Raw genomic sequence first — 24671 nt, forward strand, 5'->3', positions numbered from 1 at the left:
GGTGCCTTGGCTGAGACCTTAGCTGAGGATTAATCACAGAGGCCAGAATCCAACTAAGGTCTTCTGGCTGCTAATTGACCGTGAAGTTCTAGTGTGTGTTCAGGAAACAGAAGCTGCCATTTAGTGGTATCCTTATGGAACCATGAGGCCCTCATAGTGGATATAGACTAAGTTGCGGGGATAGTTATTAGGTACCACAAGTAGTTAGAAAGAGTGAATAAGATCTAGTATTTGATAGCACAACAGGGTGACTACAGTCAATAATAATTTTGTTTTGTGAGACAGAGTCTCGCTGTGTCGCCCAGGCTGGAGCACAGTGGTCCAATCTTGGCTCACTGCAACCTCTGTCTGCCAGGTTCAAGCGATTTTCATGCCTCTGTCTCCCAGGTAGTGGGGAATACAGGTGTGCCACCACGCCTGGCTAATTTTTCTATTTTAGGTGTAAGCCACAGTGCCCAGCCAATAATTTAACTGTACATTTAGAAATAACAAAAATGGCCTGGTGTGGTGGCTCACACCTGTAATCTCAGCACTTTGCGAGGTTGAGGTGGGCAGGGCACCTGAGGTCAGGAGTTCGAGACCAACCTGGCCAACATGATGAAACCCTGTTTCTACTAAAAATACAAAAATTAGCCAGGTGTGGTGGCGTGCGTCTGTAATCCCAGCTACTCAGGAGGCTGAGGTAGGAGAATCTCTTGACCCGGGAGGTGGAGGTTGCAGTGAGCCGAGATCACGCCACTGCACTCCAGCTAGGGTGACAGGACGAGACTCTGACTCAAAAAAATAAAATAAAATAAAATAAAATAAAATAAAATAAAATAAAATATAAGAGTACAATTGTGCTGTTCATAACACAAAGGATAAAAGCTTGAGGTGATGGATACCCCATTTTCCATTTTCCATTTTCCATGAGGTGATTATTAAGCATTGCATGCCTGTATCAAAATATCCCACATATCCCATAAATATATTTGCCCACTATGTTCCCATACGCATACACACAAAAACCACAAGCAAAAAATAGTGCCTACTGGCCGGGCACAGTGGCTCACGCCTGTAATTCCAGCACTTTGGGAGGCTGAGGTGGGCGAATCACAAGGTTAGGAGATCGAGACCATCCTGGCTAACACAGTGAAACCCTGTCTCTACTAAAAATACAAAAAAATTAGCTGGGTGTGGTGGCGGGCGCCTGTAGTCCCAGCTACTTGGGAGGCTGAGGCATGAACCCGGGAGGTGGAGCTTGCAGTGAGCCGAGATCGCATCACTGCACTCCAACCTGGACGACACAGCGAGACTCCGTCTCAAAAAAACAAAACAAAACAAAACAAAAAAAACAGTGCCTACTTCACGGGCTCTTGTGAGAATTAAATAAAATAATGTCAGTAAAAATGTTTAGTATGGAGAGAAAAAAAGGAATAAGCTGTATACTGTTTACCAAATGGTTCTAGCTGTCTGTCTCTGACCACATGGTAGGAAGACATTTACGGGCTCCTCCTTCATGTGAGGAATGTTTCCATGCCTTGCTCTGGCCAATGAAAATGTCTGTAAAAGTTACTTGTATTACTTATGAGTAAAGGTGCCTTAAGGGCCAGTGCATAACTCACCACATTCTGTATACTACTGAGGAACCATATGTTGATACAGAACTCCCTTGACCTGGGCATCTACAACAATCAGAGTTCCCCTGGGTACCCAGATAGCAGGAGTGAGAAATGCACCTTTGTTGTACCACATCTCTTCAATATTGGGGATGTCTGTCACTGTGGCATAACCTAGGCTATCCTGACTGATACACTGTGAATGCTGATAACATTTAAGTTCCATTTACTTATAGAGCATGTACTCTCTGTTGGTGTTATTCCAGGTACCGGAGGCACAGAGGTGAGTCAGACATAATCTCCGCCCTCAAGGGGCTTGCAGTCTCAACACTTATTTGAAAGGAAGCTGACCACACTGAGCTTGAGGGAAGGGCAGGCTGGGCTGTAAGAGGCACCTTGGGAAGGGTGGCAATCCCTACAGGAGCCACCCCTGGTGTTTGCAGAATCACCCCAAAAGGGAGAGGAAGCTGTGAAGACAGCTAATTCCACAGGCAGCTTTTCCTGGGGAGGGAGAAGGAAGGACAAGTTTTGTTAGGGACAGTAGAGAGGGGAGGCTGGTGGAAGGATTATGTGCTCTGGGTGACTCTAGGATTTATTGCTCCATTTCCTTACTAGCTCTCAGGGGACTCCAGAAAACAATTAGTGGATTCAAATGTAATTCCTCTTTTACACCCCTTAACTCAGATAATGACAGCTATCCTGTAATTAGGAGAGGGTCTTCTCAGTGTGCAGATTAATTGGGTGTTAAACAGCAGGGCTGCCTGAAATCAGGCAGTGGAGCTGGGAGGAATTAGATGTGAAACAGCAGCCCTGGGCAAAGGGTGAAGAATTCATTGACGATCTTGATCATCCGGAGATGTGAAGATGCCCCACTGGTAATACAAGGCAAAGACCGGGGAGGCGAATGGTTGACGAAGAGGGTAGGAAGTGCTGTGGCCATGGGAAGGAGTGGAAACTGGTGGCCCTGACCCTGTGGGAGGCCAATTTTTCTTCAGCTAGGTCCAGGGTCCACGCCATCCATGGCGGAGGGATTGCTATAATATGACGTGCCTACTCCCATTTACTAACAGTTTCTAGGAAATTATCAATGCTCAGCAAGTACTTCTGGGTTCTTATTATAGGCCAGCATTTCTATGCATTATCGCCTATAACACAATCCTCCTAAAAACCTGTTGTAGATACTATTATTGGCCACGTCTCACGTAAGTGGAGTTCAGAGAGGTTACGTGACTGGGTACGTGGTGGGTTTGGAATTCAAACCAGAGGCCCGGACTCCAGAGCTCACACACTTGTGGCAACTAAGCTGGTGGCTTCTCAGCGGGGAAGAGCCCTGCGGCCCGTCATCTACGACGGCAGATGCCTGTACCTTGCCATGCCCTGCAAGTGCCTGGTGCTGGGCCAGGCCCCGAGTGTGCGTGTATTTTTGTGATCACAAGTATGTCACTATGTCCCTGTTTTGATTTGTTCTGCTTTGTGCTTTGTGGGGTGGGTTAAAGCAGTCTGGCGAGAAGGGCTCTGCTCTGGTCCCCACCAGCTTCCTTGGCCTCAGGTCCCCAAAGCGGGGAGGTCACACTCGAGTGCTTGGCTCTCGGGATCAGGACCTTTCTGTTCCCCTCTGCAGTGGGTGAGTTTTCAACCCCCCATTTCTACAAACCATCAGGAGTTCCCTTACACTCTGGAAAGAAAAAGGAAAATTGGGGATTTAAATGGCTTCGAGATCTAGCATCAGAGAGATCTTCCTTCCACCTGGAAATGCTGTGATGCTGTGAAGGCCGGCATGGGCAGTGGGACTTTTAAACTGGAGTAGGGCCTGTGCACCCACCTGCATGGGAGGGGCTGCCTTCTGTCCCACAGAGAGAGCTGGCTACAAGTCTATGAATGTGCGCACACCTGCTGCTCACATTTGGAATAAGCCATGGCCAACTAAGGAACAGACCCCTCTCAGTGGGGCTTTTGCTCTGTCACCCAGGCTGGAGTGCAGTGGCACGATCATGACTCACTGCATCTTCAGCCTCCTGGGCTCAAGTGATCCTCCTGCCTCAGCCTCCCAAGTTGGGACTACATGCACGTGCCACTATGCCTGCCTAATTTTTTGTAGAGGCAAATTATGTTGCCCAAGCTGGTCTTGAACTCCTGGGCTCAAGCAATCTTCCCACCTCAGTCTCCCAAAGTATGGAGATTACAGGCATGAGCCACTGGACCTAGCCTCAGTGTGTTCTTGACCAAAGTCAAGGCAGAGGATGACCAGCATCTTTTCTCACCTCCTGTCTAGATGATGAATGAGACAGGGATGGGATGTTATGAAATAAGGGGGGAAACTATCAGGCTGAATAATAATACTGTGGGGGTTGGGCATGGCAGCTCATGCCTGTAATCCCAGTGCTGTGGGAAGCTGAGGCAGGAGGATCACTTGAGACCAGGAGTTTGAGACCAGCCTGGGCAACACAGGGAGACCCTGTCTTTAAAAAATTAAGTCTGTGGCCGGGCACAGTGGCTCATGCTGAGACGGGCAGATCACGAGGTCAGGAGATGGAGACCATCCTTGCTAACACGGTGAAACCCTGTCTCTACTAAAAATATAAAAAAAAATTAGCCGGGTTTGGTGGCAGGCACCAGTAGTCCCAGCTACTTGGGAGGCTGAGGCAGGAGAAGGGCGTGAACCCAGGAGACGGAGGTTGCAGTGAGCCGAGATCACGCCACTGCACTCCAGCCTGGGTGACACAGCGAGACTGCGTCTCTAAATAAATAAATAAATAAATAAATAAATAAATAAATAGACTGTGTTTAGAGTTTTCTGTGCCCAAGTTCTTCCTTCTGACGGTGACAACAGGCGGGAAAATGCCAGCTGCACTTCTGTCCACTGGGTTCATCTTGGAGTCAGATTCCTATCAAATTCTTGTCATTTGGAAAGCTTCAGATGCTAGTTTCTTCTATTTCTTTTAAAACACAGAAGTTTTCTTTTTTTTCCTCTCTCTCTCTCTTTTCTTTTTTCATTTTTGCTTATTACCTACTCATCTGTCAATACAGAAGTTTTCCAGGCCGGGCGCGGTGGCTCACTCCCAAAGCCAGCACTTTGGGAGGCCGAGGCAGGTGGATCACTCGAGGTTAGGAGTCTGGGACCAGCCTGACTAACATGGTGAAACCCCATCTCTACTAAAAATACAAAAAATTAGCTGGGCGTGGTGGCAGGAGCCTGTAGTCCCAGCTGCTCAGGAGGCTGAGGCAGAATTGCTTGAACCTGGGAGGCAGAGGTTGCAGTGAGCTGAGATCGTGCCATTGCACTCCAGCCTGGGCAACAAGAGCGAAACTCTGTCTCAGGAAAAAAAAAAAAAAAAAAGTTTTCTAAATAAAATGCTGAAGACCTGTGGTGCCCACGTTAAAAGGACTCCCTTCTACCCTCAAATGTTTGTCCTCATCTGTGCCAAGCACTGGGGACACACACGACTGAGCAGGGCATGCGCTGTCCCTGACATGCAGAATCGATTCCTTCACTTGGCTCTTGGGTCATGTGTCCATCAAGTACCTCGTATGTGCCAGGCACTGTGATAGGCTAGGGATACAGTGACAAGAAGGAGAAACAGGGCCCTTGCCCACTTTCGCCCTGTGTGTTGGCCAGGCTACACAAACAATTGCCCAGGGGAGCTATTTCCAAAATAGAGGTGCCTGATCCCTTCCACATAGGGGCCTCATATATATATATATATTTGGGAAAAGAATTGCCTGCGTGGTGCTGATGTGTACTTCCAGGTGACAATTACCGGTGGACTGGAAAGACAGATGAGCAAGCAGGAGGAATAACAGGGAGACAGGCCAGTGCTGGGAAAGATGTTCAGGGAAGAATGGAGTGTGGCTTGGAGAGACAGTCTAGCACAGGGTGAAGACCGCACAATCTCCGACCAGACTGCCTGCTCTGCCACCTCCCAGCCGTGTGATTCGGACAAATCCCTGCACTCTGCATTTCTCTTTCCTCCTCTGTAAAATGGATGTGATAATAGTACCTACCTCACAGAGCTGTTGGAAGGATTCCATGAAATAATACATATGATGACCTTAGAACTGTGTCTGGTGCATGAAAACACAGTGTATTCCAGAAGTGTGTGCTGCTGTGGTTACCGCTACTGCTACTACTACTACTATTATCGTTATTATTGGAGGGAAAATTTCCAGACACAGTGAGACCTGAGAAATGAGTAGGAACTATCTAGAAAAGGAGATACAGAGGATGGACCAAGAGGGAACATTGTCTGGAAATCCAGCTTGGTCTGCTGGAGCCCGGCGTGTGAGGTGGAGAGGCAGGGGAAGGTGTTGAAGGCAGATCATGAGTGGGGCCCTGTGACTCATGCTGGAACATCTGCACTGATCTAGAGAATGGCGGGGGCGTTAGAGGCCCTTGGGATCTGCCGAGTTGCTGCCGTATGAGTGTGTGCAGATGCGTGTATGAATGTGTGCAGGTGTGTGTGTGTGTGCGTGCATGTGTGTGAACTGTAGGGTGCCCAGCACCAGCGCCCCAGGTCCTCCTTGGCAAGATCCACTCAGTTACTCATTCACTCCACAGTTTAAAGACCTCAATCTTTCCCCAGCATTGAATCAGTTGTTTCCAACTCCTTAGCCTGGCACAGTGCCAGGCTCCCGCCCTCACCTGTTAGCATTTCCTACCACCCCAGGTGGGGGGCCTCTTACGTGGGCTGCAGAGACACCAGATGCCACCATTTCTAGACATCCCTGAGAGCCCCGCCTTTGCCCGTGCTGGCCAACCCTCTGGGATGCCCTACCCTAGTCCAGCTGCCCTCTGCCAAATACAGCATAGTGGTTAGGAGGGAGGGCTCCAGGGCCAGACTCCCTGGGCCTGAATCCTGGCACTTAGGATTCTCGTCGCTTCACCTCTCAGCCTCAGTTTTCTCATCTGAAGCAGGGAGACTGGCGGAACCTCCCTCTTGTGGCTGCGGTGAGGAAGGAATGTGATCTGAACACAGCCTGCCTTTGACCTGGTGGTGGGTCTACACTAGCTCATGGGCACAGCAGCACATGCCTCATTCCCTCACCCAAAGTCCAGCTCCTCCACCTTCCTGACCACTCACAGTGCACTGGACACTGCGGTGGGCACTGGGGGTGGGGGCGGCGGGGCTCAAGGCAGACCCTGCCTACCTGGAGTTCATGTCTAATGTGGGGCTGGAGAGCAGAAACAAAATGACAAGTTCTGACATCTATACGACACTCACCACGGTTCCCTGTGCATGGTAGATCCTCAGGTTGGAATTCAGAAGACATTTACTGACGGTACCCAAATTGGGGCCAGGGAACTTTCACATTCATTATGTCATCCCCCCATGATCCTTTGAGGTAAGTGCACAAAGCTCATATCCTTTGAGGAAGCTGAGGCCCAGGGAGGTTAAGTGACTAGCCCAAGGTCTGACAGCTACTCAGTGGCAAAGCTAGCAGCCAAATCTAGGTCTGCCTAATACCAAAACCCAAATCTCACCCATGGGCCATGAGGATCCAGGGGTGGGAGCAGCAAGCAGGAAAGACGCTGGAAGGAAGCTGCTTTGGGAACCATCCCCCAAAAGGCTGTATTGCAGGAACTTCCCAGTGTCACACTAACCAGCCCTGTCACCAAGAGGCCACCTGCCTTCCTCTTCCCTCTTTCCAGTTTCCAGCCTCACATGCTGGGGACAGCTGATAGTCAACCTCACTTCCGGTTACCATAGCCAAATGGTTAATGGTAATTAATTCAATTTGTTTGGCAGGGGAATTAAAGGCTTGGCTGTACTAACGATCTTAAGTTAACATAGCATTTATGCTAGCTGGAGGCAGAGACATGCCTTCTCCTCTAAATGAAGAATCAGTTCTATTAATAAGACTACATCTCTCTAGGTAATGAGCCTGGCAGATAGATGGTTTGCTGCCAGAGAGGGAAAGATGACAAGGAAAGAAGCAAAATGATGACAGCAGAGAGGATGGCAACTTTTCAAAGGCTTCCCCGGGAGACGTAGATTTGGAGAGCAGGGAGGAGTCTGCATTGGCCGACAAACCGGCACCGATGGCCAGATACACGAGTGAGGTCAACTTGGACCTTCTGGGTGTTCCAGCTCTGACTACAACTGTATGACTAAGCCCAGGCAGGAAAGGGAAACGGTCTTGTCAACTCATAGAATTGTGAGAGATGATCAGTTATTGCTGCTTTTGGCCACCGTGTTTGGAGAGACTGTTTTGCAGCAACAAATAACAATCATGGTGGAAGGCAAAGGAGAAGCAAAGGCATGTATTACATGGCGGCAACCAAGAGAACGCGTGCAGGGGAACTGCCCTTTATAAAACCATCAAATCTCGTGAGACTTATTCACTATCATAGAAATAGCACAGGGAAAACCTGCCCTCATGATTCAATTACCTCCCACCATGTCCCTCCCACGACATGCGGGGATTATGGGAGCTACAATTCAAGATGAGATTTGGGTGAGGACACAGCCAAATCATATTAAGTTCCAACACTTCTCTCCCATCCACCCTCCGCTTCCAGGTTCAGCAATTTCTTTCTGAGTTCCTTCTCTTGCCTTCAGAGTCCTGCCGCTGCTACATTCCACTGAGAGAAGGTGAGCTCACGTCCCAGGAGCAGTGAACCACTCCAGGTGCCCCAGGCTCGGCAACTCACTCTCCCAGCCAGCCCCTCCTAGAGGCAGTCCCTGCTGGCAGATCTGTCCAAAACCAGCATTCTGCCCTGGAGACCTCACCTACCCAAGGCCAGGAGCAGGGGCCCTCAAGCTTTTCACTGCCTTGCACAGAAAGGATGACACTGGAAGCATGACACACTCCCAAAGGTGTCTGTGTGTGGTTGAATGGTGAACTCCCAGAAGATATGTCCACCCAGAACCTGTGAATGTGACCTTATCTGGTAAAAGGGTCTTTGCAGATATAATTAAGTAAATGATCTTGAGATGTGATCACCCTGGAAGAGAGTGGGCCCTAAATCCAATGACTGTCTGTCCTTATGAGAGAAGAGAAGACAACAGGCAGAGACTGGAATGATGTGTCTACAAGCCAAGGAATGTTAAGGACTGCTGGCCGCCACAAGAAGCTGGAAGAGACAGGAAAAATCCTCCCCTAGAGCCTTCAGAGGGAACGTGGGCCTGCCGACACCTTGATTTTGAACTTCTTGTCCCCTTCATTCCCACTTGAGAAAGTGCATCAGGATGCAAAAGCCAGTGTCATTATTACAGGATGGTCCATCTTGCATCTACTCTAATGTATGTACAAAAAATAATTTTCCAAAGTTTGATGATGATTTTTCTTGATTTTTAAACTATTTTTAACTTTTAACTATTATTTCTAAGAACTGGGAACACATTTTGCAAGGCTCATGGCCCCTGGCCCAGAACCTCTGTCCCGGGGAACGAGCTTGTGAAGGGATTTCTGTCTGTGTCAATAATCCATGCTCACCTTTCTCCTGAGCCATCTCCTGAAGACAGAAGTAGATGACTCTGGCTCCCAGGCTGAAGCCAATCAAGGTGACAGGTCGCCGGCCCTGAAGGGAAAAAGGACACAGGTGTCTGGAGGGAATACAGCCAGTTATAGCAAAACATCAGGCCTGAGGAGGGCAGCCTTTGCACGTTCCTTATTACCTGATTCTCATCTAATGAATCATGCATGTGCTATTGCGGTCCCTGAGCTCTGATGTCTTAATCAGCAGAGTCAGGACCCTCATTTATGCAGGAGTGCACCTGCTGCTGAAATTGGCTTCCTCCAAGGCCAACAGGCAGCCCCCGGCTGGGTTAATTCCCTTTCATCTCAAACCATTACCCAGCCACCATCTCATCTTCCCCAGGAGACAGGGCTAGTCAATTACAAGAGCAACTTCCCTTGGACTGATCTGCCTTGTGGCAAATGGCTGCAGTGCTGCGGGACCCCTTCTGGAGCTGGGGAGATTAGACAGAAGGCACCCCCGGGTGTGAGGGGTAAAAAGGCAAGAGTGACAAGGGAGGGACAACTGTTCTGTTTCTAGATAGGAAGGTGGGGCACAAAATATTGGCTCTAAGTGACAAGATAAGGTAGTAAGTCAGATAGAAAGAGGAATTTTCTGACTTAAGGACTTGTAGTAAAGGCAACTCATTATGTGAAGACTCTAAAGAAAATGAAAGTTATCTGGGGGTGTCTGGGTACAAGCTTACACGGAAGGAGACGAGGGGAGTGGATGAACTCTGGATGCCCAGCCTGGTTTTATCAGTCTATTCCTTTTCCTTGGTTTTGAGCCAATACACATATTCCACACTCCCACACCACTCCACTTACCACAGTAGAAAATCCTTTGTTAAACAGTATTCAAATCCTGCAGGAGCTTTGTGCCAACCCTGCTGGCTGCTGCCCAATATCATTCTCCCCTTTGTCCTTTACTCCTGAGTTTGACTGGGCATGTGGCCACCCAGCCAAAGACGAAGTGTCCCTGACTCCTCCGTAGCTGGGGGTGGCCACAGGGCTGAGACTTAGCCAAGGGACTGAAGGCAAGCAAAAGCTGTGACTTCTAGGCATACTCCTCATCCCTACTTCCCTACCTCCCACTGTCTGAAACACACACGTAATGCGGGAAGATCTGTCTTGGACAAGAGAGAAGCCCGGTCAGGCATGGTGGCTCACGCCTGTAATCCCAGCACTTTGGGAGGCCAAGGCGGGCGGATCACTTGAGGTCAGGTGTTTGAGACCAGCCTGGCCAACCTGGTGAAACCCCATTTCTACTAAAAACATACAAAAATTAGCCAGGTGTGGTGGCAGGCACCTGTAGTCCCAGCTACTCGGGAGGCTGAGACAGGAGAATCAGTGAACCTGGGAGGCGGAAGTTGCAGTGAGCTGAGATCACGCTACCGTACTACAGCCTGGGTGATAGAGCGAGACTCCGTCAAAAAAAAAAAAAAAAAAAGAGAGAGAAGCCCAGTGCTCAGGATGAGAGGCCAGGAGAGTGAAGGAGGCTGGACTTCCAATATTACGAAGCTGCCCATGTGGGAGACAGAATAATGCCTTCCCATGGATGTGTTCATACTAATCCCTGGAACCTGTGAATGTTGCCTTGTACAGCAAAGGGCCTTTGTTATTTATTTATTATTTATTTTATTTTAATTAATTATTTTTTTTGAGATGCAGTCTTGCTCTGTTGCCTAGGCTGAATGAAATGCAGTGGTGTGATCTCAGCTCACTTAAACCTCCACCTCCCGGGCTCAAGCGATCCTCCTGCCTCAGCCTCCTGAGTAGCTGGCACTACAGGTACGTGACATCACACTCAGTTAATTTTTTTTTTTTTTTGTATTGTTAGTAGAGACAGGGTTTCACCATGTTGGCCAAGCTGGTCTCCAACTCCTGACCTCAAGCAATCCACCTGCCTCAGACTCCCAAAGTGCTGGGATTATTAGGCGTGAGCCACTGCACCTGGCCTATTTATTTATTTTTGAGATGGAGTCCCACTCTGTCGCCCAGGCTGGAGTGCAGTGGCACGATCTGGGATCACTGCAACCTCTGCCTCCCAGGTTCAAGTGATTCTCATGCCTCAGCCACCCGAGGAGATGGGATTACAGGTGCACACCACCTCGCCCAGCTGATTTTTGTATTTTTAGTAGAGACAGGGTTTCACTATGTTGGCCAGACTGATCTTGAACTCCTGACCTCAGGTGATCTGAGTGCCTCGGCCTTCCAAAGTGCTGGGATTACAGGCATGAGCCACTTGTGCCCGGCTGGCCCTTTGTTATTTATTTATTTGAGACAGGGTCCCACTCTGTCATCCAGGCTGGAGTACAGCGATGCAATCACAGCTTACTGCAGCTTCCACCTCCTGGGCTCCAGTGATCCTCCCACCTTAGCCTCCTAAACAGCTGGGACTACAGGCATAAGCTACCACACCCAGCTAATTTTTGTATTTTTTGTGGAGACAGGGTTTATCGTGTTGCCCAGGCCGGTTTCTTGGGCTAAAGCAATCTGCCTGCCTTGGCCTCCCAAAGTGCTAGGATTATAGGCATGAACCACCTTGCCCACGAGGCCAACAAAGGATTTTTGCAGACGTGATTAAGTTTAGGATCTTCAGACGGGGAGATGATTCTGGATTATCTGGGAGGAGCCAAGGTCATCACAAGCGTCCCTACAAGAGGGAGGCAGGAGGCATCAGTTAGACAGAAGGTGATGTGACGATGGAAGCTGAGGAATAGAGAGATTTCAAGGTGTTACACAGCTGGCTTTGACGGTGAAGGAATGGGGCCTTTGAAAGCTGGCAAAGGCAAGGAAAGGGGATCCTCCCTAAGGCATGCATTTTTGCCTTTTGACCTCCAGAGCTGTAAAATAGTAAATCTGTTTTCAGCGGGTAAATTTGTGGTAATTTGTTACAGTGGCAGTAGGAAATGAACACATCAGCTTGCCCCAGATGCTGACCCCCAGACTGTTCCTTGGGAGAGAACAAACTTCTATCTTCTCTAAGCCAATGCCACTTTGGCCTTTGCCTTAGAGTCAAGTCTGCCAAAGGACTTTTCTGTTTCTTGTGACAAAGACACAGGGATTGAAGCGGGTGGCCAGTTTCTCAAGCAGTTTACCTGCATGGCAGGAACTGCTAGTTGTCGTCCCTCAGCATCCATCCTCCCTTTTTTTCCATAGTAATTGAATTTCAGCTGGGTTCATCGTCACTTAGAATAAGTACTGTATTTCCCAGCTTCTGTGGCAGCTAGGAATGGTCATGTGACTAGGCTCTGGCCAGCAAGACACCAGCTGAAATGTTGTAAGGCTTTCCTGGTTCTTCTTCAGTTCTTCCTTTCTCCTGCTCCCTGGAGCTCAGATGATGCCATCTTGGATACAAGGTCAAGACCACAGAGCAACAAGGTAGCAGGAACCTGGGCCTCTGCACCACGGCAGGCTGTTAGGCAACCTTGCTAGGCTTCTCCAGGAAAATAAGCTTCTACCTTGTTTAAGCCATTGTTATTTTGGGTTTTCTCCCACTTCCAGCCAAAACAAATCCTGACAATGCAGTCATTTCTGGTACTATTTCTCAAGCTTTTGTCTCCATTCACTCGAGTTTATTTTGAAGGGGATGGTTTTATTCTGTTGGTAAGTACATCTTTACTAGACTCAAATTTAAAAAGTATTACGATGATGTCTCTTCCTAACCATTTTCCACGGTATTTAGACCACCGAAGATGACCTCACAAAGTAGCTTTACACTTCTGGGAAGGCACACCAGGCTACCAGCATGTGGGAATTCCACTGGTGGCCAGCTGAGGCACCTGGTCTTATTCATTTTACTGGCTTCACTGCAAACTGAGTCAGAGGTTTCCACTGAAATATCGCCCCAGTGAGCCCAACGATTATCCTCAACGCTTGAATGAAGAGCTGCCACCCAGGAGCCACTTTTGCTTCTGCCAGAGTCCCCCAGACTTGTTCCTACCTGCAGATGCCCCTGTTATTCAGTCCTCACCTAAATACCTGCTAGAGCTGCAAAGTCTGTAATTCTTACTGTTCATCCTAGGACACATTCATTACTTGAACTGGAGGGGCAGCAAGGACTCCTCATCCCCAAAAAACCACTGAGTCACCTCCAAGTAGCCTTGCCCCTCCTCCAAGTAGCCTTGCCTCTAAGGCTGATGTCTGTGAACAAGTCAGTCCCTGACTTCCCCTCTTGCCCCATGCCACGCCCACACAGCCATTCCCAGGTACCTGCTGCCGGGAAAGCAGGATGTGCGCCAGGTGCTTGCCAACCTCTGCTGATCGATGGAGACATACCCCCCACGGGTTGTCGATGACATTGGCGACACTGAGGAGTGAGGCTGGCCAGGTCAGGGCAGCCACAATGCCTGGGGAGGTGAGATAGTGATGAAGGGAATGGCCCCCTTCACAGGGTCCTACTAGGGAAGTGACTGGCTAACAGATGCTGGAACGAATGCATGCAGTCTCTAACTTGGACCTGTAAGCTTGCCAAGTATTGTCGAACTGCCAACGAGCAAAGCAATCTGAAACTCATGAATTTCTGATATACGGACTCAATCCCTTCTGCTCAAGTCCTTGTTACGTGTGAGATGGCCCCAATTCGTCTCCACACCTTGTACCCTCCCACTTTGCCTCATAACTCTGCAGGGGGGCCCCCTGCCCTGCCCATCCCCTCTAGACTCAGTCATATTACTTGCTTTTGCCAAAGACATTAGTAGATGTGAGGCTTGAAGTGGACTTGTGCATCAGGGCTAGCCTCTTGCGCTTCCGTCGTTGACATGGCTTGCCTGTTCATCCCAGCAGGAGGATGAGAGACAAATGGAGCAGAGCCGAGTCGCCCCAGACAAGGCCAGCACTGATTGGTGGACGGTCAGCTGACCCCATAGGCCCAGCTAAGATCCGCCAACTCCAGCCTCCTGGCTCCTGAACTTTACAGTAAACACCCCACGGAGTTTTGGGGTGGCTTGTCACGCAGCAATAGCTGACAGACAGATCATGCGACTGGCTGTTTACCTGTCTTCTCTCCATAGGGATCATAAACTTCTCCCAGACAGGAATGCGGCCTTAACCTCTCTGTGTTCCTAGGGTCCAGCATGGTGCATGCCCTGGGGGTTTTGGGCATGCAAAACTATGCCACCACTGTGGGATGAAGGCAGTGGGCATGCTGTTGTTGTGGGGCAGGTAGGGGGGCTTACCAGACAATACTGTGTACTTTAGAGCCTCCTGGGCCACCATGTTGGCGAGACCACTGAGGATGGTCTCCAGGGCATTGCCGAGCTCCATCAGGTACTTGGCTTCCCAGGCCAGGCAGTACTGCTCACGGCTATGGGCCAGGGCGGCCCATGGGGCACTGAAGGTGCCTGGGGAGATCACAGGTAGGTGAAGTCTCTCTTGTCTGTGGCAGAGAATGCCCCACCCCATCACCCCAGACAGGCAGCACCAGGACCACTCACCCCTGTTGGAAGACAAGAGGCCACCCCCTGCCAATGAGTGGCAGCTGTCAGCAGAGCTAACAGAGCTCTGTGCAGCCCAGTGAGTCAGCAGGCTGGGCTTGAATCCCAGCTCCTGCATTCACTAGAAGCCAGGTGACCCTGGGCACATCACTATCTCACCTTGAGCCTCACTTTGCTTCTATGTGAAGTGGGAAGATGGTTTATCTCCCTTCATAGGGTAGGTATAGGAATGAAGTGTGTTTGAACTATGATATATGTAAAGGGTTATTTTCTCTCATGCTGAAATAATTCTGGCATTAAGCTGCTCATGACATAGAACGAGAGCACACAATGGGACAAGCAGTGCGGCGCTGTGAGTCTGCGGCATCTTGATTTGACAAACATGGCCTGGGAGATAGCTAGAAATTTGGGGAAGAGGTGTTTGAGCCCGGCTCTGTTATCATCTTCCTGGGTCATCTAATTTTCCTGAGCCTCAATTTTCTCACTGAGGAAATATAAATATCAAATGACCCACGGGAGGAGGATGAGACGGCACCACTGTAGCGGTCGATGTCAAGTCGGAAAGTATAACCATGACACCTGCCTCCCTCATCCCCTCCTTCCTTGCCCACCTGGCTGCCTTCAGGATAGGAGCACAGAGGGGCCCCTAATCTGGCCCCCATGCATTTCTGCTTGTGGCCCAAGTGGTTTTCCTTTTCTTTTTTTGAGACAGAGTTTTGCTTTGTTTCCCAGTCTGGAGTGCACTGGCGCCATCTTGGCTCACTGCAACCTCCGCCTCCTGGGTTCAAGTGATTCTCCTACCTCAGCCTCCTGAGTAGCTGGGATTATAGGCACCCACCACCACACCCAGCTAATTTTTGTATATTGTTAGTAGAGACGGGGTTTCATCATATTGGCCAGGCTGGTCTCGAACTCCTGACCTCAAGTGATCCACCCGCCTCAGCCTCCCAAAGTGCTGGAATTATAGGCGTGAACCACTGCGCCCAGCGCAAGTGACTTTTTCAAAACACAAATCTTCTCCCACTCCTGCCTAAAACCCTTCATGAGCTCCCAGATCATACATCAGTTCCCCTAGATTACTACCACTTGTCCTTGAGATTCCAGTCCAATCGCCTCTTCCATGGGGAAGCCTTCCCGGCTCCTCTGACAAATCAAACGCACCCTCCACTTTTCCCGTAAGTTCTTATCACAGTCTGTAATTATTCACTATTTTCACATCCTGTTTGACGTGTGCCTCTCCTACAGTCTGTTTTATCAAACACTATATTCCCAAAGCCTGGTGATGTGACGCACAGTAAGCGCTCATTAAACACCATGTGGGAATGGAGGGGTGGAGACAGCTTCCTGGGGCGGTCTGCAGGTTCTGAGCATCAACCTCAGGCCTCTACCTGCCTGCCCCAAAGCTCATCCTTACCTGCAGGGTGCCATGTCTGCACAAGGACAACCCTGCAGCTGCTCCCCTCCCTCTGTGGGGACCCTGTCTCAGCTCAGCAACAACTTGGGGATCAATTGCCTCTCATTATGAATAAGGTGATGGTCAGCCCCGAGAGAGGAGATGGGCCCAGGACAGCGAGGAGCACGGGCTTGATGCCAGCCTGGGTTCTGAACCCAGCTCGATGGCTTCCACTGGTGTGACTCACAGCAAGGCACAGTGTCCTTCTGACCCTTGGTTTCCACATTTGTAAGGATGGAATAATAACATCTGACTCATGGGTGTGGTGGGGATCACATGAGATGTTGCAGAAGGCGTTGTATACTTTGGGAGGCCGAGGTGGGTAGATCACGACGTCAAGAGATCGAGACCATCCTGGCCAACATGGTGAAACCCCGTCTCTACTAAAAAAACTAGCTGGGCGTGGTGGCACGTGCCTGTAATTCCAGCTACTCAGGAGGCTGAGGCAGGAGAATCGCTGGAATCCGGGAGGCGGAGGTTGCAGTGAGCCGAGATTGCGCAACTGCACTCCAGCCTGGTGATAGAGCAAGACTTCGTCTCAAAAAAATAAAGAAATTAAAAAAAATAAAAGAAATAAAAAAAATAAAAAGGTGTTGTATAAACTGTAAAGTGCTCTACTGCATTGTGCTGTCCCGTGGTCAAGAATATGGGCTGTGGAGCCAGACAGAATGGGGGTGAATCCTGCCCCTGCCCCTGACTAGCTGGGTGACCCTGGGCACCCCTTATAAGCCTCAGTTTCCTCATCTGGAAAATGGGAGGGCGAATGATGGCCCCTTCCCTGGACTGAAGTGAGGAGCTAAATGAACCAGTGCATATGAAGGGCTTGGTTGTTGGCTACAAAGTTTTTATCTTTATTGTACATAATCAAGACTAATAAAGGGGTGGGCCAAAGAAAGTCTGGTTATTCCTATCACATAGAAAAAGCAACCTTGTGATGGTAAGGCTTCTTTTCCTGGCTCTCGAGGAGGTAGGAATACATGATATTTTTTCCTTCTGAAACTTTCTGTAGCTTGATTACATTTCTTTTACCTAGTCCTTTCCCTGGGTGCCCCACCACACTAGACTGCTGGAGATCAGTGAAGACTTTCCTCATCCACAAACGAACTTGACCTTTAACCTGGGGCAAACTAAACAAACGGGGGCAAAATGAAGAAAGGACTTTGCTTTCCATGCCTGCCAGACTTGCAAATTCCTTTACCTGGGCTCTTGTTCTTGCTCCCTCCTGTAGCATGGTAAAATGAAAACAAATGAAAGGAAACCCTGGGCATTGGATCAGGAGACCTGGGTTTGAATTCTGCATCTGCTACTCTCCTGCCAGGGTTCCTCTTCCAACAGTTCAGGGTCAGAACAGCCTCACCTCGGAGGGTGGAAGTGAGGTTTCTAGGAGGTAACCATACCAAGTTCCTACTGTGCTGGTAAAATGCCAGACTCAGGGTAGGTGTGAAGGAGGCGCTCACTGAACGCTAGTGACCTCTGTGCATGGGTGGGGCCTGGCGGTCACGCACCAATAAGACCTGGCGCCTGATGACACCTCTAAACGTTTTTCGCTGGCTTTCTTCTGCGTGGTTTGGCAGATCTGCGACTTCTGTCCTCAGGTCAGAGACTTGGGAACCCAGGAGGCTCCGGGGGGGCGTGCCTGAGTGGCCAGGTTGGGATGTTTAGGATTCCTGCGCTCACCCTGCTCTTTCTCTAAGGGATGCAGTGTTTGTTGTTTGTTGAGCCTCTCGCTGGGCACTTGCAGGGGTCAGCCAAGCAACAAGTGGACCATGGTGTGAGTCCTCAATGCCACCCTGGCTAGAATCCCCCAAAATATGCACGTTCAAATTAGAACAGCAAAGGGAACTAAGGTTGCGTCATGCCAACGAGAAACCACGTGATGTTCATGCATTTCCTCACTTAATCTTTGCAGCATCCTGAAAAGGTGGCAATAATTCGTTCCACTTTACAAATGAAGTAGCTGAGATACAGAGAAGTTACATAACCTGCTGAGGTCACGTAGCCAACACATACTGATCTCCCACTCACGTGCTTAAAGTCCTTTGCTATCTTCCACTTGCTCTGAGGACAAATTCAAACTTCTTGCCACAGCTCACACGCTCCTGCGTGGTCTGGCTCCACCCACATTCCTGCCTTCTGGCTCCCTGCTGCCATCCTGTGCCATCCTGTGGTCTTTTGGTTCTTTCAAACCACTGGGCCTTTGCACCTGCTGTCCTTTGGCCTGGAATACACTTTCTGCTCCTGGTTTATTGGGCTAACTCCCAGCTAGCCCTCAGCCTAAATGTCACCTCCTTCAGAACCTTCCCCAGAAAAAACCCTGTCCTTCCCCTATTGTGCCATCCATAAAGCTCCCATTTAGTTACTTGGTCTGTCTTCTATCTTAGGCTGTATGTTCTGTGGGACTAGAGGCCATGACTGTGCTGCTCACCGCTGAATTCCTAAGACCTGGTTCAGTATATGACACATGGTAAGTACAGCAGTTTATAAATACTGCTACATGGACAGACAGGTGGATGGGTGGATGGATTAATAGATGGGTGGGCGGATGGGTGGGTGGATGGGTGGATAGGGAGAAGGGTGGATGGATGAATGGATGGGTGGGTGCATGGATAGACAGGTAGAAGTGTGGATGGATGGACGGGTTGATGGGTGGGTAGACAGGTGAGTGGGTGGACAGGTAGATAGGTAGAAGAGTAGATGAATGGATGGATAGATAGAAGGATGGTTGGGTAGATGGATAAACAGGTGGGTGGGCGGATGGGTGAATAGGTAGAAGGGTGGGTGGGTGGATGGATGGATGGATGGGTGGATGAATGGGTGGATGGATGGGTGGATGGATGGGTGAATGGACACGGGGGTGGGTGGTTGGGTAGGTGGATAGATGGATGGAGAGATGATGGGCAGGTAGATAGATGTGAGATGAAGTTACCTCACCTCTCTGGGCCTCAGTTTCTTCCTCTGCAAAATGGGGCTCCCCATCACTGCTCCCTAGCCCAGGTAAAAACCTAGCCCAGGATCTGGCCCAGGCCAGCCACTGCCCACCCCCCTCCACTTCTGGTCCTCCTGGTCCTCACGGTATTTGCCGGACGCGAGCCACCCAGTGATGGCGATGGTGATGTGCAGCTGCCTGCCCTCCGTCAGAGGCAGAAATGTGAACTCTTCAATGGCTCCCACTCGCTTCTTCATCTTGTATCCTAAAGACCCAGATCCAAGAAAGAGAATGGAGGTGACTGGGACCCCGGGGAACATCAGGGTGGCTGTATGTGCTTACACATGCACACAGTGAGGGCCGTCTGTGTGCCCTCCCCCTGGAAAAACATCCAACAATGTGTTTGAACTCATTAAGGTGGGTGCCATTATTGTCCCTGATTACAGACGAAAGCAAGAAGCTGCTGTTGAGGCTGGCCGGCCCCAAGTGGAAGAGCTGGTTTGGACCTCAGAGCCCAGGCTCTTATCCATTGCTCTGCCCTGGTTCTGTTTCTTTTCTCCTGCCCACACACTGCAGGGGTAGAACACACTCCACTTAGTAACGGCGAATCAAATAGACCAAGAGTCTCAACAGGGGAGCAAACTCCTCTTGGGGAGTTGAGCAGGAATGTCTCTGCATGACGGGGTTGAGGGAGTGGGAGGGGGGCTGCTCCTGACAGATATCATTTGGAAAAACTCCCCCAGGTGATGCTGCTCAGGGAAGGGCAGCCATGTTCTCTCCAAGCACGAGGAAGCCCAAGCATGGAAACTTCCGGATGGTGGAAGCAGGTTCAGATGGGGCTTTTCTCAGGAAGTACACACAGTTGCATGGGGAAAAAGCCAGCTTCTCAAACTCGGCCCTTACCCTGACCCATGCGAGCTCTGGGAAGGCTGGGACCCAGAGTGAGAAAAGCCCAGAGTGAGAAAAGCCACGTTTCCTCTGTCTCCCAGGGAGCCACTGCTGGTGAGAATCCAGGCATGTTCTTTTAGGAACTGGGCCGCCCTGGCTGAAAATTCCTCTGAACCCATCATTCCTTTTGAACCTTACCTGTCAGGCCAGCTCCAGCTGCACCGAACAGCGAGGTCATGATGGCTATGCCGGCTGCTGAGCCCAGAGCCGCCGCCCCCGCGCTGCCAATAATCGTCGCTGCTCCAGCGGCAACAAGGGGCGCAGCTAGACCTCCGGTCACACCTGTGGGAAAAGCAGCAGTTTCAAGTGGGAGTAAAAATGTGGTGGCCGGGCGCGGTGGCTCACGCCTGTAATCCCAGCACTTTTGGGACGCCGAGGCGGGCGGATCACGAGGTCAGGAGATCGAGACCATCCTGGCTAACATGGTGAAACCTCGTCTCTACTAAAAATACAAAAAATTAGCTGGGCATGCTGGCGGATGCCTGTAGTCCCAGCTACTTGGGAGGCTGAGACAGGAGAATGGCGTGAACCCGGGAGGCAGAGCTTGCAGTTAGCCGAGATCGCGCCACTGCACTCCAACCTGGGCGACAGAGCAAGACACTGTCTCAAAAAAAAAAAAAAAAAATGTGTGGCTTGATGAGTTTTTACCCCTCAGCTACCTAATGCCTCCCATGGAAGCTTCTGACAGTGCTGATGAGCATACTGACTACTCACTGACTACCTACCGCATGCCAGGAGCCACCTCCCAGCTGAGCCCCTGCACTCTCCACTCTCACCCACAGCCTGGCATCATGTCTCTGTCTGCAAAACCCGGACCTGTGCCACCATCTCCAGCTGGACTCACCGATCACTGTTCCGCCTCCGACAGTCGCCAGGCCTATCAGGAGATAACGCTTCCATTTCCTCCGGTTTTCTTTCTTCTTCCGGGATGCCTCGGCCATTCTGAGGGAAAAGAGGGTGGTCTTTAGGGCCAGCTGTGCCCAGGATCCCTTGAGACATCCCCACCACACCAACCCTCAAACAGGGGCCAATGCTGGGTAGCTACTCTGCCACTCAGAGTAAGGGACCAAAGTCACCCTGAGCCCATTGATGGTTTAAAAAGCTGAAAACATTCTAAAACCCAGCCGAGGAATCTCAGTGCATGGGATGTACTACTTACCCAATGGATCCATCCTAACAGGGTTGCAATTTGAATAATAAAAAGACAAAAAAATAATAATAATAATAGCAAGAGAAGCACAAAAAAGATCTTTAAACAGATGGACCCAGAAGAAGCACAAAATAGATAATCACAGACTCCGTCACCTCCCTCCTCCCCTCCCTTCTTCCCCACCCTGTCATCTGATCCCACCTCCCTCTGGGACATTTGGAAACCAATTTCCCTCAAAATGATCTTTTTGAAGATGGGAGACCTTGGCCTTGGAGCAGTAGCTAGACTTGTTCAGACTTGAAATGGAAATGCTAAAAAATTGAACAAAAGGAAAACATTTAGAGTGAATTGGGGTCAGGTGAGCCCTGAGAACTGATGTTGTGAGCACTCAAGAGTCAGGAAGCCCAATTTTCCTATTGGACATTCAGCCTTCAGCCCCTTTGCTGCGGCTGGGACAGAGAGGTTATTAAGTGGGAACTCTGAACTGAGGTTGGAGTCTGAACAATAACTCAGTGTGGAGTGATAGCAAAGCATGGTGATAATCAAAGAAGAAAAATGGTTAGTCTTTACCGAGGGCTTCTTACATCTCAGCCACTGGGCTTTGCACTTCACAGGGTTAATCTTATTCTAAGAAGCAGTATGGTTATTGTACCCATATTATAGATGAATTAAGGGATAACAGTCCCTACCTCCCCATGAACTGTGAGGCTCCAGTAATAGATTATCTGTAAAGCATTTAGCACAGTGGCGGGCACACTGCAAGGGCTCAGTGCAATCAGGGCTGATGTCATCACGATGCTACATCTCCCCAAGCCTCAGTTTCCTCTTTTGTCAAAAGGTGGATACTAATTTCTACCTCATAAAGTTGTGGGTTTGTAAGGATTAATTTCATTCCTTCTTCGTCCATTCAGTCAATAAAGTTATATTGAGAATGGATGATGTGCTGTGTTTTTGCATCTCCGTGAGCAGAAAAATGTATGTGCTCAACCAGTACCTGTTTCCTTCCCATCTCCCTCCTCATGAACCATACACTTCATTGAGAAATAGCTCCTTCTCCAGTCATCTAAAAGAAATGGGATTTGGCCAGGTATGGTGGCTCACACCTGTAACCCCAGCACTTTGGGAGGCCGAGGCAGGCGGATCACCTGAGGTCAGGAGTTTGAGACCAGCCTGGTCAATATGGTGAAACCCCACCTCTACTAAAAACACAAAAATTAGCCAGGCGTTGGGGCGGGCGCCTGTAATTCCAGCTACACAGGAGTCTGATGCAGGATAATTACTTGAACCCGGGAGGAGGAGGTTGCAGTGAGCTGAGATCATACCACTGCACTCCAGCTTGGGAATAGAGTGAGACTATGTCTCAAAATAAATAAATAAATGCATACATACATACATACATACACAAAATGGGATTTCAGTTGGGCATCTGGGGACCTGCTGTGCTTTTTGGTTCCCTGCCAGTTCACCTCAACAGATTTTTTTCCTAAGCATCTCCTGGGTTTTGTAAAGCCCAGTGTTTCTCAGTCAATTCATTACACAGAAGCAGAAACCAATAGTAAAAATCTCTGTGCATATCATGATGCTGGTTTTCCACGATTGAAATTCACGTCATCGGTAGTGTGGGATGAGGCTGAACCACGTGCATCTAGCACAGTGGGAGGCAGGAGGGCCATCAAGATGGAGGGTTCTAATGTCAGGATTCAAACTCTGTGGATGTAGGCATGAATCCTAGCTCTGCTGTTGTAGTAGCTGTGTCACCATTCTCCACATATTTCGTTATCCTCTTACAGAAAGATTATGCATCCCTGCCCTGTTGAACTGAGTGGTCATAGGACCAGCTTTAGCCAGTCAAATGTAGGTAGAGGTGATATGTGTCACTTCTGGCAGAATCTTTTTTTTTTCCCTTTCTTTTTTTTTTTTTTTTTTTTTTTGAGACGGAGTCTCGCTCTGTCGCCCAGGCTGGAGTGCAGTGGCCGGATCTCAGCTCACTGCAAGCTCCGCCTCCCGGGTTCACGCCATTCTCCTGCCTCAGCCTCCCGAGTAGCTGGGACTATAGGCGCCCGCCGCCTCGCCCGGCTAGTTTTTTGTATTTTTTAGTGGAGACGGGGTTTCACCGTGTTAGCCAGGATGGTCTCGATCTCCTGACCTCGTGATCCGCCCGTCTCGGCCTCCCAAAGTGCTGGGATTACAGGCTTGAGCCACTGCGCCCGGCCTTCCCTTTCTTTTTTTGAGACAAGGTCCGGCTCTGTTGCCCAAGCTGGAGTGCAGTGGTGGGATCTTGGCTCACTGCAACCTCCACCTCTTAGGTTCAAGTGATCCTCCTGCCTCAGCCTCCCAAGTAGATGGGATTATAGATATGTGCCACCATGCCTGGCTAATTTTTGTATTTTTTATAGACATGGGGTTTTGTCATGTTGCCCAGGCTGGTCTCAAACTCCTGGGGTCAAGTGATCCACCTGCCTCAGCCTCCCAAAGTGCTGGGACTACAGGTGTGAGCCACCATGCTGGGACAACTGGCAGAATCTTTAAAGTCGGTGCAGGAAAGTGATTCATCTTCTTTCTCTCTGCCCCAAAACCAGCAATAATCTAGATGGGGTCACTCTGTCAGCCTGGGACCCAGAACCAGGACAATGTGAATTCAAGCTACAGCCAATCTGCAATGGACACACAGTATGAACAAGAAATACATCTTTAATCCTGTAAGCTGCTGAGACTTATTTGGGGGGTCACTTGTTACGGCAGCAAAACCTAGCCTATCACCACAACAGACAGAACCACTTAATAACTTTGTGACTATGTACAAATTATTTGTCACATCTGAGTTTCCTCAACCAACAAATGGGGATAATAACAGTACTGAATTTCCAGGGGTATTGTGAGGACTAAATGAGACAGAGACACTGAGACATAGTGACTACCATCCGGTAATTATTCAATATGTTTATTGCTATTATCACTCTCTTCATTACTATTGTAATAATTTCCTCCTCAACACAGGCTGGCGATATACTTTGACCCTTAACTGCCTTAATTGATAACTCTTAATTCAGTTCGAAGTGGAAGGCTGAAGATTACTGACTTTCGGCAGAGTTCAAGGCCGAAGAAAACATTCAAGTTGCTGACGATACATGATGGGAATGTGCAACTAGACAGGCGATGTGGCACTGAGTCAGTGGCATCTCGATTCAACAAACACGGCCTGGAAATAGTCTGGAAATCTGGAGAAGAGGTGTTTGAGCTCAGCTCTGCCATGAACTTGCTGGATCATCTAATTTTTCTGAGTATTGATTTTCTCGCTTAGAAAATGTAACTATCAAACGACCCATGGACAGATGATGAGATGGCACACTGCAGTGGCCAATGCCAAGTATTAATAGAAAAATCTAACCATGACTACCTGCCTCTCTCTCCTCTTCCCTCCTTGCCTGCCTGGTTGCCTTCAGGACACTGTCATCTCTCCCCACTGTGACACTTACGCCCTCTGTGTCCTGACCCTTCTCTCCCCCTCTAGCTTCAACACTAATCACTTCCTCACTGACACATCACCCTTGGGAAATACTGAGCTGCCTCCAGTCACCTTCTGGTCCCTGGCCATCAAGGACCTCCCCGCCTTCCTGTGACTAGTTCAACATTACTCAACTTTCAGGAGTCAGCCGAGGTGGGACACATCCCCCGGAAAGACTGGCCAAAAACCCCAAGGTTG

The 24671-nt window shown here is 49.5% G+C and overlaps 1 protein-coding gene across 5 annotated transcripts in view; it reads right to left on the minus strand.

The window, feature by feature from the left end:
- The window catches only part of TMCO4 (transmembrane and coiled-coil domains 4), a 120176-nt gene that overhangs the window by 43654 nt on the left and 51851 nt on the right, over window positions 1-24671 (minus strand). For all 5 annotated transcript variants that reach the window (XM_050791266.1, XM_050791260.1, XM_050791242.1 and 2 more), the window contains exons 7-12: window positions 20663-20760; window positions 19957-20100; window positions 19016-19135; window positions 14234-14398; window positions 13269-13405; window positions 9033-9117 (exon numbers count right to left, since the gene is read on the minus strand). In XM_050791266.1, the coding sequence (XP_050647223.1) occupies window positions 9033-9117; window positions 13269-13405; window positions 14234-14398; window positions 19016-19135; window positions 19957-20100; window positions 20663-20760 (749 nt within the window). The remainder of the gene's footprint in view (window positions 1-9032; window positions 9118-13268; window positions 13406-14233; window positions 14399-19015; window positions 19136-19956; window positions 20101-20662; window positions 20761-24671) is intronic.

This window comes from Macaca thibetana, chromosome 1, assembly GCF_024542745.1.
Source record: "Macaca thibetana thibetana isolate TM-01 chromosome 1, ASM2454274v1, whole genome shotgun sequence".
Classification (NCBI taxonomy): Eukaryota; Metazoa; Chordata; class Mammalia; order Primates; family Cercopithecidae; genus Macaca; species Macaca thibetana.